This window comes from Abrus precatorius, unplaced genomic scaffold, assembly GCF_003935025.1.
Source record: "Abrus precatorius isolate BTA unplaced genomic scaffold, Abrus_2018 Scaffold9, whole genome shotgun sequence".
Classification (NCBI taxonomy): Eukaryota; Viridiplantae; Streptophyta; class Magnoliopsida; order Fabales; family Fabaceae; genus Abrus; species Abrus precatorius.
In genome coordinates this window covers 34,008,842-34,021,118 of record NW_020874439.1, presented here as the reverse complement: position 1 = coordinate 34,021,118, position 12,277 = coordinate 34,008,842, and the positions used below count along the sequence as shown (strand labels likewise).

The 12,277-nt window shown below is 31.5% G+C and overlaps 2 protein-coding genes across 5 annotated transcripts; both read left to right on the top strand.

Moving 5' to 3' along the window:
* Positions 1–3,411: 3,411 nt before the first annotated feature.
* LOC113848905 (ferritin-3, chloroplastic) lies at positions 3,412–6,034 on the top strand. The gene is made up of 8 exons (XM_027478318.1): positions 3,412–3,884; positions 4,143–4,226; positions 4,310–4,370; positions 4,490–4,577; positions 5,155–5,216; positions 5,308–5,373; positions 5,503–5,566; positions 5,702–6,034. Exons 1-8 carry the CDS (start codon positions 3,586–3,588, stop codon positions 5,752–5,754), a joined length of 777 nt encoding a protein of 258 aa, XP_027334119.1. The 5' UTR covers positions 3,412–3,585; the 3' UTR covers positions 5,755–6,034.
* Positions 6,035–6,589: 555 nt separating this feature from the next.
* LOC113849463 (multiple inositol polyphosphate phosphatase 1) lies at positions 6,590–11,825 on the top strand. 4 transcript variants are annotated; one of them, XM_027479384.1, is made up of 12 exons: positions 6,590–6,808; positions 7,051–7,138; positions 7,414–7,707; positions 7,986–8,144; positions 8,661–8,801; positions 8,955–9,011; positions 9,403–9,541; positions 10,275–10,379; positions 10,503–10,699; positions 10,842–10,883; positions 10,986–11,109; positions 11,273–11,825. In XM_027479384.1, the coding sequence occupies exons 1-12, from the start codon at positions 6,702–6,704 to the stop codon at positions 11,290–11,292; spliced, it is 1,473 nt and encodes a 490-aa protein (XP_027335185.1). In that variant the 5' UTR covers positions 6,590–6,701; the 3' UTR covers positions 11,293–11,825. The 4 variants fall into 4 exon arrangements, with proteins under 4 accessions (XP_027335185.1, XP_027335186.1, XP_027335188.1 ...); XM_027479385.1 differs by having other exon boundaries at positions 11,581–11,773; XM_027479387.1 differs by having other exon boundaries at positions 11,394–11,773.
* The last annotated feature ends 452 nt before the right edge of the window (positions 11,826–12,277 follow it).

Below are 12,277 nucleotides of genomic sequence, written 5' to 3'. Positions count from 1 at the left end.
ATATTTTATTTTAATAATTAATATTTTTAATTTCTCAACTAGCTACTATGTAATTTCTAAAGAGTACTTTTAACGAAAAAAATGTTATTACCATATTCTTAATTATTAATTAAAATTTATTAATATTTATAAAAATTACTTAACTCTTACTTGTACCTTAATAACTTTATCTTATATTTTTTTATAAATTTTAGTTAATAATTAAAAATATATTAAAAAAGTGTTAAAAAATATCTTCTTAATACTTTTTTTAACAAATTTTATACGAATTCTTTTTTATTTTTTTCATTAATCTCCTAAAAATATTATTTTGTATTTTATTTTAATCTCTTTAAAAAATAATTAATGAAACATTTAATTATTTTTCAACTTATTTAGACAGTAATAATCGAGAGAGGTCAATAACAACAACGATATTTTGAGTAGTATATTAACACGAATAATTTCTTCGAATTTATTTATTTATTTCTTTTATATAGTGTTTAATATTAACTTGTTTATTTTTCTTTATGTTTTTAAAAAATATTTTTTAGTTTATTTTTAAAATAAGTCATTTTATAATTTTAAAGCACAAATAATATTTTAATCTTGCTCTTAAGATAATTATTATCTCAAAACTAATTTTTCTATTTTCTTTACTTATTACTTACATAAACGAATTTTAAAATAAGCATAACAAAAAAAATTCATAATATTCTTGATTAAAATAAAATAATGGAATATATTTTTTAATTCTTCTGGTATAACTTTAAACAATTTTAAAAAGACTGAATAATAGGTGTTATTATGCCACAAAAAAAAAAACAGAGTGATGATACAGTAGCAATTGTTGCCGGAAAAACAAAGAAAACATAGGTACCCTCACCACATTAATGAGATTCCTGACACTGCCATTAAGTTGTAGGGATTATTATAAATGAAGCTTATTTCGATGGAGATTACTACTATTGAAACTTGTAAGACTTGTAGCTTCTCTGATATAGAAAACATAAGCCTTCTCTTTGCATTAATTGCTTCACATGATTCTAAGTTTCTTTTTTCATGCATTTTAAAATATAAGATCTTCATTGTTTCTAGGTACCACTGATTAATTTATAAGATGTATTTATTTATTTATTTTATAATTTTAATATTTTGATCAATTTATCTTAACATGTAATTTGAAGTTCAAATTTTAGTAAATATAATAATGTTATATATTTAAAAGAAAAATTCATTGCTAATAAACTCAATCAACACAAACATATTCAAATTTATGCAAAGACAACAAAATAAGATCAGAAGATGAGTTAACTACAACAAAACTTTTAAGCATAGTCTATAACCCAGATTCGCCATTTTGTTCTGGAGATGATGATGGCTGCATATATAATTTCCTTTTCAAAATAAAAGGCTTGAAGATTTTGTAAAATCATTAAATAAATGTCGTCAACAATTAATAAATATATATTATTATAATTTATAATTCGTTTAGTTACTACTCCATTCCCTTCCAAAAAAGAGTTGCTGTTTCATTCGATTAGGGTTTTCTACCATTTTACTACATAAAAATATCAAATTATAACAATCAAATAAAAAAAATTCTTAAAATGGAAAATAATGCAAAATAAATAAAACATTTAAAAAAATATTTTAAAAAAATTAGCATGTGTTCTTGAGTCACTGTGAAAAAGATATTAAATATACACTCTCTATAATTTCTAATGCATTTTCAGTATGAGTTTTCATATATTGTTTACCTTATTATGTAAAGGTTCTGGTTAACAAGACTTTATTTTAAAACGAAATGAATTTAAATCAAATTGAACTATATTTAGAACTTCAACCCCTCGGAAGGTGAGAACATATCTGGAAGCTGAGACTGAGAAAGTTGTCGTGTGAATTGAAATTACAAAATTTGAAGACAATAAAATATGATCGAAGAAACAGACATCTCACCACGTTAGAAGGAAAAACATGAGACCTCCAACGCAGACATTAAATGAGCATCATCGTGGTTATGAAGATTCATTTTCGAGATGCATATTGTTTTCTTCCAATGATATGCTGAATGTTTTAAGAATGCTTATTAAAAATATATATTTAATTTTAATCTTAAAACTGATAATAAATAATTCAAATTGATGAGACTTCTGAAAAGTAAATTATTTAATATGTTGAAAATTTGAAAGAGTTATAAATATTATATTTTTTAATAAAAATTTACAGATCTAAGGACTTGAATTCTCAAAGTTAAAATCGTTAAAAAATTAATATAAGATAAACAACACTCACTATATATTATTAAAAAAAATTTAAAACTACTTTTTTAAATTTGTTGTACTCGTGCTCAGTAGTAAATAATAAAAATCCATATACAACATTTTTTTCATTAAAAATCATAAGATATTACAAGATATAATATATTTATAACATTAAATGTTGTAAAATATAATTTCTTAACATGTGATATTATACACTGTTAAAAAATGAAATTTTTAATTTTAAAATATTTCATATAAATTAAAAAATTTAATATTTATTTTAGTAAAAAAATAATACTTAACTTTCTACCATACTCTTTGTCTTTTATATTGACTAGTATGTTCCTTATTTATTATTTTCTAACAAATAAATATATAGAAAATAAATATTCATTAATTATATAAAATTACAATAAAAATAAATAAAAGCATTATCATATAAAAAATACTCGTAATCTTTGATTTCTATCATGTTTAGATAAGTATATTTTAAAGAAAATGACTGTTTAATCCCTGAGTTACTACATACTAAACTTTTAATGTTTTTTTGTTTTAGGATATATTATTATTGTTGTTGTAGTGTTTTGAGCAACAGGCTTCAATGATCAATAGAGTTTTGCAATTGATATAGAAGCAAAACCTACTGGGTATCATTCTTCATGCTAACCCAATCAAAATATTGGGCTCACTGGCCCAGATTCTCCTACAGACATGATTGGAGACCCAAAAAAAACCAGAAGTAGAACATGTTTTTAGTTTTACTTACTTTGTGTAAAACAAAAACCTACGACCTTGATACCACCTATTTTTGCTATTAAAATTTTCTTATAATTGTTTTAATAATTTATATTCTAGATATATCCAGCAGAAAAGTGCTATTTTTAAATACCCCTTCCTCTTGTTGATCAGTAAAAAAGACGAACCTCACAGTGAGCAATACTATGATAACGTCACCACGAAGAAACTGTCACATAATGCTGTGTTAAATACGAAAAACAAAATCCCACCTTCTGAAAGTGGTATGTTTAAATCTAAGAAATATAAGATTAATCATGAAAATATATAGACCAAGAAAAAATAACGACTAATATAGTTGGAGAGAAGAAGAGTCTAGATATTTCAACGAATCCTGAGGTACGCCACGAGCATGCCACGCGCCCACACGTTGCTATCTTCACATCTTCACCACACATTAACGAACTTCCATAACTCCACGCACGCCCTTAACCTGAAACTTGAGACCCTTCCCTCACTCACTCACTCACTCACTCACTCATTCATTCATTCATTCATTCCCTGTTTCCTCTGTAACATCCTCGTCCTGTTTCCGAAACCTAGAACCATGTTTCTCAGAGCTGCTTCCTCTTTCTCTCTCCTCAACGTCAATGGCGATCACTTGCTCCCGCTGTTCAACTCTTCTTCGTTGCCCTCTGTTGTTGGCTACTCTCACGGAAAAAGTGGGAACAGCTTGGTTACCTGTGCCACCAAGGACTCCAATAACCGTCCCTTAACCGGCGTCGTTTTTGAACCCTTTGAAGAAGTGAAGAAGGAGCTCGACCTTGTTCCCACCATCCCACAAGCTTCCATTGCTCGCCAGAAGTACACTGATGAGTGTGAAGCTGCTATTAACGAACAGATCAAGTTGGTTCCTTTCTTTCCCTGCTTCAAAGTTTTCTCCTTTTTCTTTTCTTAATTAAAAAAAAAGAAAGTTCTAGTCTTTTTATTTATTTTTTTAGCTTTACTGGAAATTTATAACCCGTTAACTGTTTTTGATTAGCGTGAATTTGAATGGGTAGGAGGTTGAATAAATTTGTTTATTTATTTGTTTTGGGGTCTAAGATGTTTGATTGGCTTTACTTTAGTTTAGTTGTTCTAATATTTGTGTTTGTAATTTTGCAGTGTGGAGTACAATGTTTCGTACGTTTATCATGCGATGTTTGCCTACTTTGATAGGGACAATGTTGCGCTGAAGGGTCTTGCTAAGTAATGATTTGGTTCTCTTTGGGTTCTGTCGTTTGTTTTTATTTACCTTGTGAGGAGGAATTAATGATGGTGATGATTAACAGGTTTTTCAAGGAGTCAAGCGAGGAGGAAAGGGAGCATGCTGAGAAATTGATGGAATATCAGGTATAAATTACGCAGTTTCTGATCTCCTAGAATATTAAAGATGTTAGCTTTTAATCCTGTTTTTGAAAAAATGATACTAAATTATTTTTCTATGTGTTAACTGTTAATTTAACTTCCAGAACATACGGGGTGGAAAAGTGAAGTTGCAAGCTATAGTGATGCCAGTCTCTGAGTTTGATCATGTGGAAAAGGGCGATGCACTATATGGTTAGTGTGTCTCGCTTTCCCCTTTTTCCTTGTGTTTTATAATTGATATATGATAATAAAACTCGTTTCTTTTGAAAATCATTGAGCATTCATTTTTGTTTGATATTCGTGTTTTGGTTTCTTGGCGCAATTCATTTATCCACATACAAGCATTTAATGATTTGGAAGATATAGATCAAGCCTTCAAAACATTTTAAGATCACGGATAACAAATAAATAAGAAAAGCCAAAGTGAGTAAGATTCATTAAAATCCTCGATTTCCAATTTCATGTCTTTTAGTATCATGCTCCTTTGGATGCTATGCTCCCTTATCTTGAGCACAATCACCCGCATGAAATATTATATAAAATTAAATGAATTATCAATTCTGATTGATACTTGTTTATTTGCGCATCTTTAATTGATTCAGTTTGGAAGCACATTATTACTTACCATAATGTTGCATACAGATACAGAATTGTGTAATGCATAATGTGAAAGCTAACTTGTTCAAAGATTTTGCTTGGCCTGATGAACTTCCCCTATGAATTTTGTATATTCGAAACCAAACTCATTTTTGTTTGTTTGTTGTTGCAGCAATGGAACTTGCCCTTTCATTGGAGAAGCTAACAAATGAAAAACTGCTTAACTTGCACAGTGTAAGATAAATTTGTTTGTTCTTAGTTTTGGATTCACTGCATCTGTCAAATTAGAAAGGAAATTCATTTCTTTGATCATGTTATTTTTCAGGTTGCCTCAAAGAATGATGATGTGCAGTTGGCAGATTTTATTGAAAGCGAGTTTTTGGGTGAACAGGTAATTTGGTATTGTAATTGAGGAAACATTTTCTGTATTTTCACACGAAGAAATAATTACAAGTAATTCGCAAAACACCGCATATAAATTTTGTTAATCTAAACTCTGCACTCCCTTTTATTTGCTTAGGTGGAAGCCATTAAAAGAATTTCCGAGTATGTTGCTCAGCTCAGAAGAGTTGGCAAAGGACATGGTAAGAAATTCTAAAATAGCTACCTACAACTTTGTTCTAGAATTTATCTTTCCTATGTTGTTTCAAAGAAAGAAATCATATTAGCAAAAAAATGGAAACTAATGTTCTGTTTTATTTGATGGCATCGAATTTCAGGTGTGTGGCACTTCGATCAGATGCTGCTCCATGAGGAGGGAGTTGGTGCTTGATTACATTTTTTGTTCTTATCTTCTCTTGTTAGTGCATCTAGTTCTTAGGATTATTATTTTCAGGTTTTGTTTGCTAGAGATGTAATTGAACTTCATATGTGGAGTAACATTTGTCATCAATATTTACTGGCTGATCAATGCTATTATTTGTAAATCTTCTAAGTCAAACTTTAAAACTGAATTGACGGCAAGTCAATGCTATTATTTGACATATTGAAACTAATTATGTGTACAATTATTTGTTGTAATTATAGATTAATGGTTTTATATGTTGTGTACTTAAGTATAATAATCAGAATTCAATAACCACAATTATTTTTGCAATTTTTCTTTGTGAGGCATTTTATCAAATTCACGCTCCGCATCACATAATGCTTGCTGCATGAAGAGGCATTAATTCACACTGACAAAAATACACCACAGCTAAGAAGATATTAAAGGTTTTACCTAACTCGAATGGGAATTTTCACTATTTCGAGAGTAAGTATCAAAATGGGTAACAAGGGACATAAGCTAAAAGAGGGTAGATATTTTTATATTACAAATTAAGAGTTCATGAATTAACTTGGCTCGCTAAAAACTGATTTTATGTTTGTAGTAGTTTGAGCGCTGTACCAATCTTAGTACTAATAAGAGTAATGATAAATTTATAATTTTTGTATAATTAAACTTAGATAAAAGATAAAAAAAAAATCATTTTTATAATAATATTTATTTATTACATCATTCATCTAGTTATTTTTTTATGTCCTTTTAATTTGAAAAAAGAAATAAAAAAAATTGTTGGAAGAGAAATTGTAGAAGCAATAACTTGCCATTGGCGAAGTGACGTAACGAAGTATCATTAACTTTTCTTTGTTGGTTTGGGGGTGAGTAGGAAAACGGGGCACAAACATTATAAATGCTTTAAGCGGTTCCAATTGGAAGGTTGAAGAAGCAAAGAGAGAATGAAGAAACGTATGCCTTATGTTCTGCTAATATTCCTTTGGGTGTTACGCTATTCAAGCGCTGAAGAAGCTTTCGATGTTCGCAAACATCTCTCCACTGTCTCTAGGTCTGTATTTCACTTCCCCATCACTAATTAAATCGCTCTTTTTCCTTCTGTTTACGCTCACCATTTCCACAACGCATTGTCAAACATTTTTGTTTGATCTTTCAACTAACATGTTGTGGAACTTTCTGGATGCTTCTTCTTCTTTTTTAAGAAAATAAATTCTCTTTTGTCGCTTGATTATGGACCTTATCGAAGTTTGTAACGGGCTTAGATTGATTAAATTGCACGTATTTTCTCCGCAGATATGGTGTTGTGAAAGACGTGGCTGACAATAACTTCGTACCTTCTAAGATTCCCGAGGGATGTATTCCGATCCATTTGAATCTTGTGGTAATTTTCTTCACAATTTGAGGATAATGGTTTTCATTTATTATGAAGGATGTTTTACAATACACTTCAGTTCTTGTACATTTTACAACGATTCTTATTTTGTGATTTTCTTGTCTATGTTATTTGCATGAGAACTGTAGAATGGTGCTGTATGAAATGTTAGTCGTTTCTATAAAGTACAGCTTGTTATTATTGACATTTCATGGTTTTGGAACTGTTTGGAATTGCTTCTCGACCTAATGAAAGCGGATGATGATGCTACTTTATGTACATAGGCAAGACATGGAACTCGTTCTCCTACAAAGAAAAGGATAAGGGAGTTGGATAATTTGTCAGCTCATCTGGAAGTTCTAGTAAAAGATGCAAAAGAGCGAAAATTGCCTTTGGAGAGAGTTCCTTCCTGGCTAAATGGATGGAAATCTCCTTGGCAGGGAAGGCTTAAGGGTGGTGAGTTAATTAGCAAAGGAGAGGAAGAATTATATGATCTCGGAATCAGAATTGCAAAAGAGTTTCAAAATTTGTTTGATGAGGAATACCATCCAGACATATATCCTATTAAGGCAACTCAGGTGAGTTTATCTTCTTCTTTTTTTTTGGCTGTTTGGGTAAATTTTGATGTTTTAAATTATCTTGCTACCTCAATTTGCACGACTAATGATTTTGGATGAGCTGACCCAAAGGAAAAAAAGTGCGTTGTTTTGAGTTGATGAGTGAATGCTAAGAGATGATGTTGATTAGTTGCAGTGCCACTGTATTATTAACTGCAATATAAGAAACGGATTTGATTGTGTACATTTAGAAGCTACAAATATGTTTAACTTGAACATTTATCTTATGTGGAAAATAGGTTCCCCGAGCATCAGCTAGTGCTGTGGCATTTGGAATGGGACTTTTCAGTGGCAATGGAAGTCTTGGACCTGGGAATCATCGAGCTTTTGCTGTTATAAGTGAAAGCCGTGCTAGTGACATCCTGCTGAGATTTTATGACTGCTGTCATAACTACAAGGTATGTTGTGTAGCCATCCTTGATTTCTAAGGAGAACTTTTAATGCAACACTTGCATGTGTATCTGACACAATTTCATGTAATCATAGTTAGCCAATTTCATACATTTTAATGTCTATTTGAATATCACCCGTTTGCCATATAATTCTTGATAACCATGCTTTTGTGTCTGCTCCTTTAGTGATAAATTTGTTTCCCTGTTGCTGGAAGGTACTTTTTGTTTATAGTCTTATCCTGCAGCACCATTCATTTATTTTAAACAAATTGAAATTTCCATATTTGTCTCGTAAAGCCATCATTGTTTGAATGTGAAAGTTATGTGTTTTCAAGAGTCTATATGAAGTTAAATGATAGGCAGCATACATAATTACTAATTGGTAAATATTTGAGCGTGAAAGATTGGTTAATTGGACATCTTTTGATCTTCAGTGTTCTTAAAGGTAGTATTTGAGCATTGCTCTCCCGACCTTTCCTGTTTTTGGGTCTAGTTATATAATTTCTTGAGTTATGGGAGCAGGATTTTAGGCAAAGGCAGGAACCTGCAGTTGATAAACTTAAGGAACCTATCTTGGATGAGATTACATCTGCATTAGTTGGGCGCTATGGGTTGAACTTTACAAGACAAGATACATCTTCTCTCTGGTTTTTGTGCAAACAGGTGATTACAATTCTTTATTCCAGATCCTTTTGGTTTTCACAGTTTCACCATCTTCTTTTTAGAGTTCATAAATAATAGTTTAACTGATGTTATGGAAATTTATTATTTTCTTTTCTTACTTTTCAATTTCCCAATATATGGTTATTTTGACAGGAAGCATCCTTGTTGGATATAACGAATCAAGCATGTAGTCTTTTCAGCCCTTCTGAGGTAATTTTGTAGTCATGACTCATGACTTGAAGTGATGCAACTGTGATCTAATACTCAAAATTTTCCACTTTACTTTTCTGTAATTATATAAATATAGAATAAAAAAATAATAAAGATGTCAGTAAATTATTTAATTTGGCCATATCAAATATGAAAGCCAAGTTTTGAGTCTTTGATGTGATGTTTTAAGCAATATGTTATTGATCTTGTAATAAAACTGAAATTTCCATTTAAAATGCTATGCCAAATAAAGTAACTACTGTTGAGTGGACAGAAAAAAATAGTTTAGCTTTTCCCCCTTACGATCAAGGTCCATGTTAGCTCATGGCAACATTTTATTATGCTAATATATGCTGCATGTTTATTAAAATGTTAATTTCTGTGTACATAGATTGAATTGCTGGAGTGGACAGATGATCTAGAGGTGTTTATTCTCAAGGGTTATGGTAAATCACTAAACTATAGAATGGGAATGCCGTTACTTGAAGATGTTGTTCAATCCATGGAACAGGCTATTAAGGCTAAAGAAGGTAGTTTAGTTCTGTAATTTTAAGCATGTACTTGTATATTGTTGTCTAACATGCCATATCCTGTTAATGAAACATGAAATATTCATGCATGGATTAGCCTTTTCAGGTAAATCATATATTAAAGTTGTCTTGTCCAAAAATACCTTAGGCATGGCATGCGTATGGCAAGCTCTATCTAGCATGCACACACACTTGTGCATGCACACACACACAGTCATTTGACAACCATTGACAAGTATCTTCTCAGCCAAGAAATTTATTGCAATATATTTAACTAAGGAAGTCATTTCTTGGTAGTTGTAAGTACAGTGAAAAGATGCATCTCGTTCTAGTACAACTTTAAATTGTTTCCTGGTTTATAAGAAAATGTACCATGTTAATTTTACGGTTGTCTTTGTATGCACATTCACCATGTAATTTGCATTAACAAATAGAATGTAATTTTGCACTGGTTTATGATATTTAAATTGTATGTAATTTGCTTCTCATTGTTTCAATTTTTTTGTATGGCTTGTGTATTAATAAAACTGGGTCAAACTCTCATCCCGATGCTGATTATATATACATTTGTGTCCGCCCCACTTGCTTAATGTTTGTTGTTTGAAATTATATAGCAAATGCAAAATTAGCAAAGAGGTTTCTTTTTTACTTTAAGATGACTGTTTCTCCTTTTGAAGTTGTCTCTTGAATATGTGAACCTTTGACTCATTTACACTCTTGATATCATCTGTAGAAAGACATGCTCCTGGCAGCTTTGAAAAGGCAAGACTTCGGTTTGCACATGCTGAAACTGTAGTTCCATTCTCATGTCTACTTGGGTTATTTCTTGAAGGATCTGGTGAGGTTTTATAATCTTTGCTTGAATAAATGTACACAGAATTACAAATTTTTTTTTTGAGTTTTTACTACTAAGAAGTAGTGAGAGTGTTGCTTATAGGTCTTCTCTTTTGATGATGTACAGAGTTCAAAAAAATTCAGGAGGAGCAACCTTTGGAGCTCCCTCCAAAGCCTCCACTGAAAAGAAAATGGCGGGGTAACACTGTGGCTCCTTTTGCTGGTAACAATATGCTGGTTTTGTATAGTTGTCCTGCTCCAGACAAATCTACAAGCAAGTACTTTGTGCAAGTGTTACACAACGAACACCCTGTACCAATGCCAGTAAGCTTTTGTTGTCTTAATTTTACCAATGGTTTATTTGCAAATAGCTGGTTATAGTCTGGATGTTGTAGGATTCCACTGCTTGTTGTTTAACATCATTATGCTTCTGTTCATCAATAACAGTTTTTGTCATCATATACAGGGTTGCGATGGCTCTGATTTCTGTCCATTTGAAGTATTCAAGGTATTTGTATAATCCCACTCCAATACACCATGATCAATGTGTAATGTTAACTATGGAATCTTTTAAATTCAATATTCTTATTTCTGTGAGTTTTCTCCACAGGAAAAAATAGTTGCACCTCATCGGAAACATGACTACCATACAGTCTGTAATGCAGACCTAGAGCAGAAGCCCTCTGGCGGCAAGGCTTTTCAAATATTTCAGTGGCTTTCCTCACTTGGGAAAGGTGATAAGTACCCTAAAGATGAACTTTAGTTTGTTTCCTAGGAAAGGAGTCTCAATTCTTAAGTTTTTTGTTTCCTTGGTGATGCCTCTTAACAAATTTCCAGACATGAGCACCTATTCCTCATAGGAGAGAATCAATTTTACTTACTGTGCTGCCTGTACAGGAATGCCTTTGTTATCTTAAAGCTTGGTGCTTGAGCCCTCCTCTTCTGTAGCATCTAACACCAGAGAATTTTGAGGTGGAAAGCTGAGTTCTAAATGTCATTTTTCTTTTTCCTATGATAGCGTGACTCTCAGTACTGGACTGATTCCAAAGATGGTTTATCTTGATGTGTCATATTTCGTGCACACATGGTTTCCTTAGCACCACTCTCTTGAACTCCAGTTTTGTTCTTTTTGATTAGTAGATACTGGACCAGCGAGCTTCTCTGACCAGTAATGATTGTGCTTTTGTGTGTGCTTCTTGTATGAGCTGCTGTGGATAAATGATATGATTTTACGAGACAAATAATCATAGTGTGATGCATGACTCGCTTGCAACAATGTCGTCGCCAGGAGTAACATTTACCAATACATTTCTGTAGCTGACAACTTCATTAGAATAACACACGCTCCGGTGCTAGGCTTCGTGCCTTTTTGGCATTTTAGAAGAATCAATCTCTTATCCTAACACATTTTAATGTGAATTTTATGAATTTTATGGTTGGTTGATTTGGTCACATATTTTAGTTTTGTTCAAATTACATATTATAATTATATTCAACAGTTTAAAATTAATTTTATCAAATTTTATAACAAATTGATCCGTCGTCGTTCAAGAAACTGAATTAATCTGTATGGACACAAGCAAAGTTGTTCGACAAGCAATTGATCTCTACTTCGAGAGACACTAATTACATGCGTGTATTATTTCAATGTGCGACAGTTGGGTAGAGCCCTCTAGCTTCAGAAATCCACTTTCTCCTCTCGATTGTAGCACTGGCCCGCGTCTCATCCATACTTACACTTTTGGCCTATTCGCCCGCGAATGATTTGTTTAGGTAGAGAATAAAAATAAGAGAAATTTTACTATTAGTGATACACTAATAAATTTTTAATCATTGGTTAAATTTATTAAAAATTATAAAATGAATGTAGAATTTATTCTTGATTTAATGTTTTTTTATTCA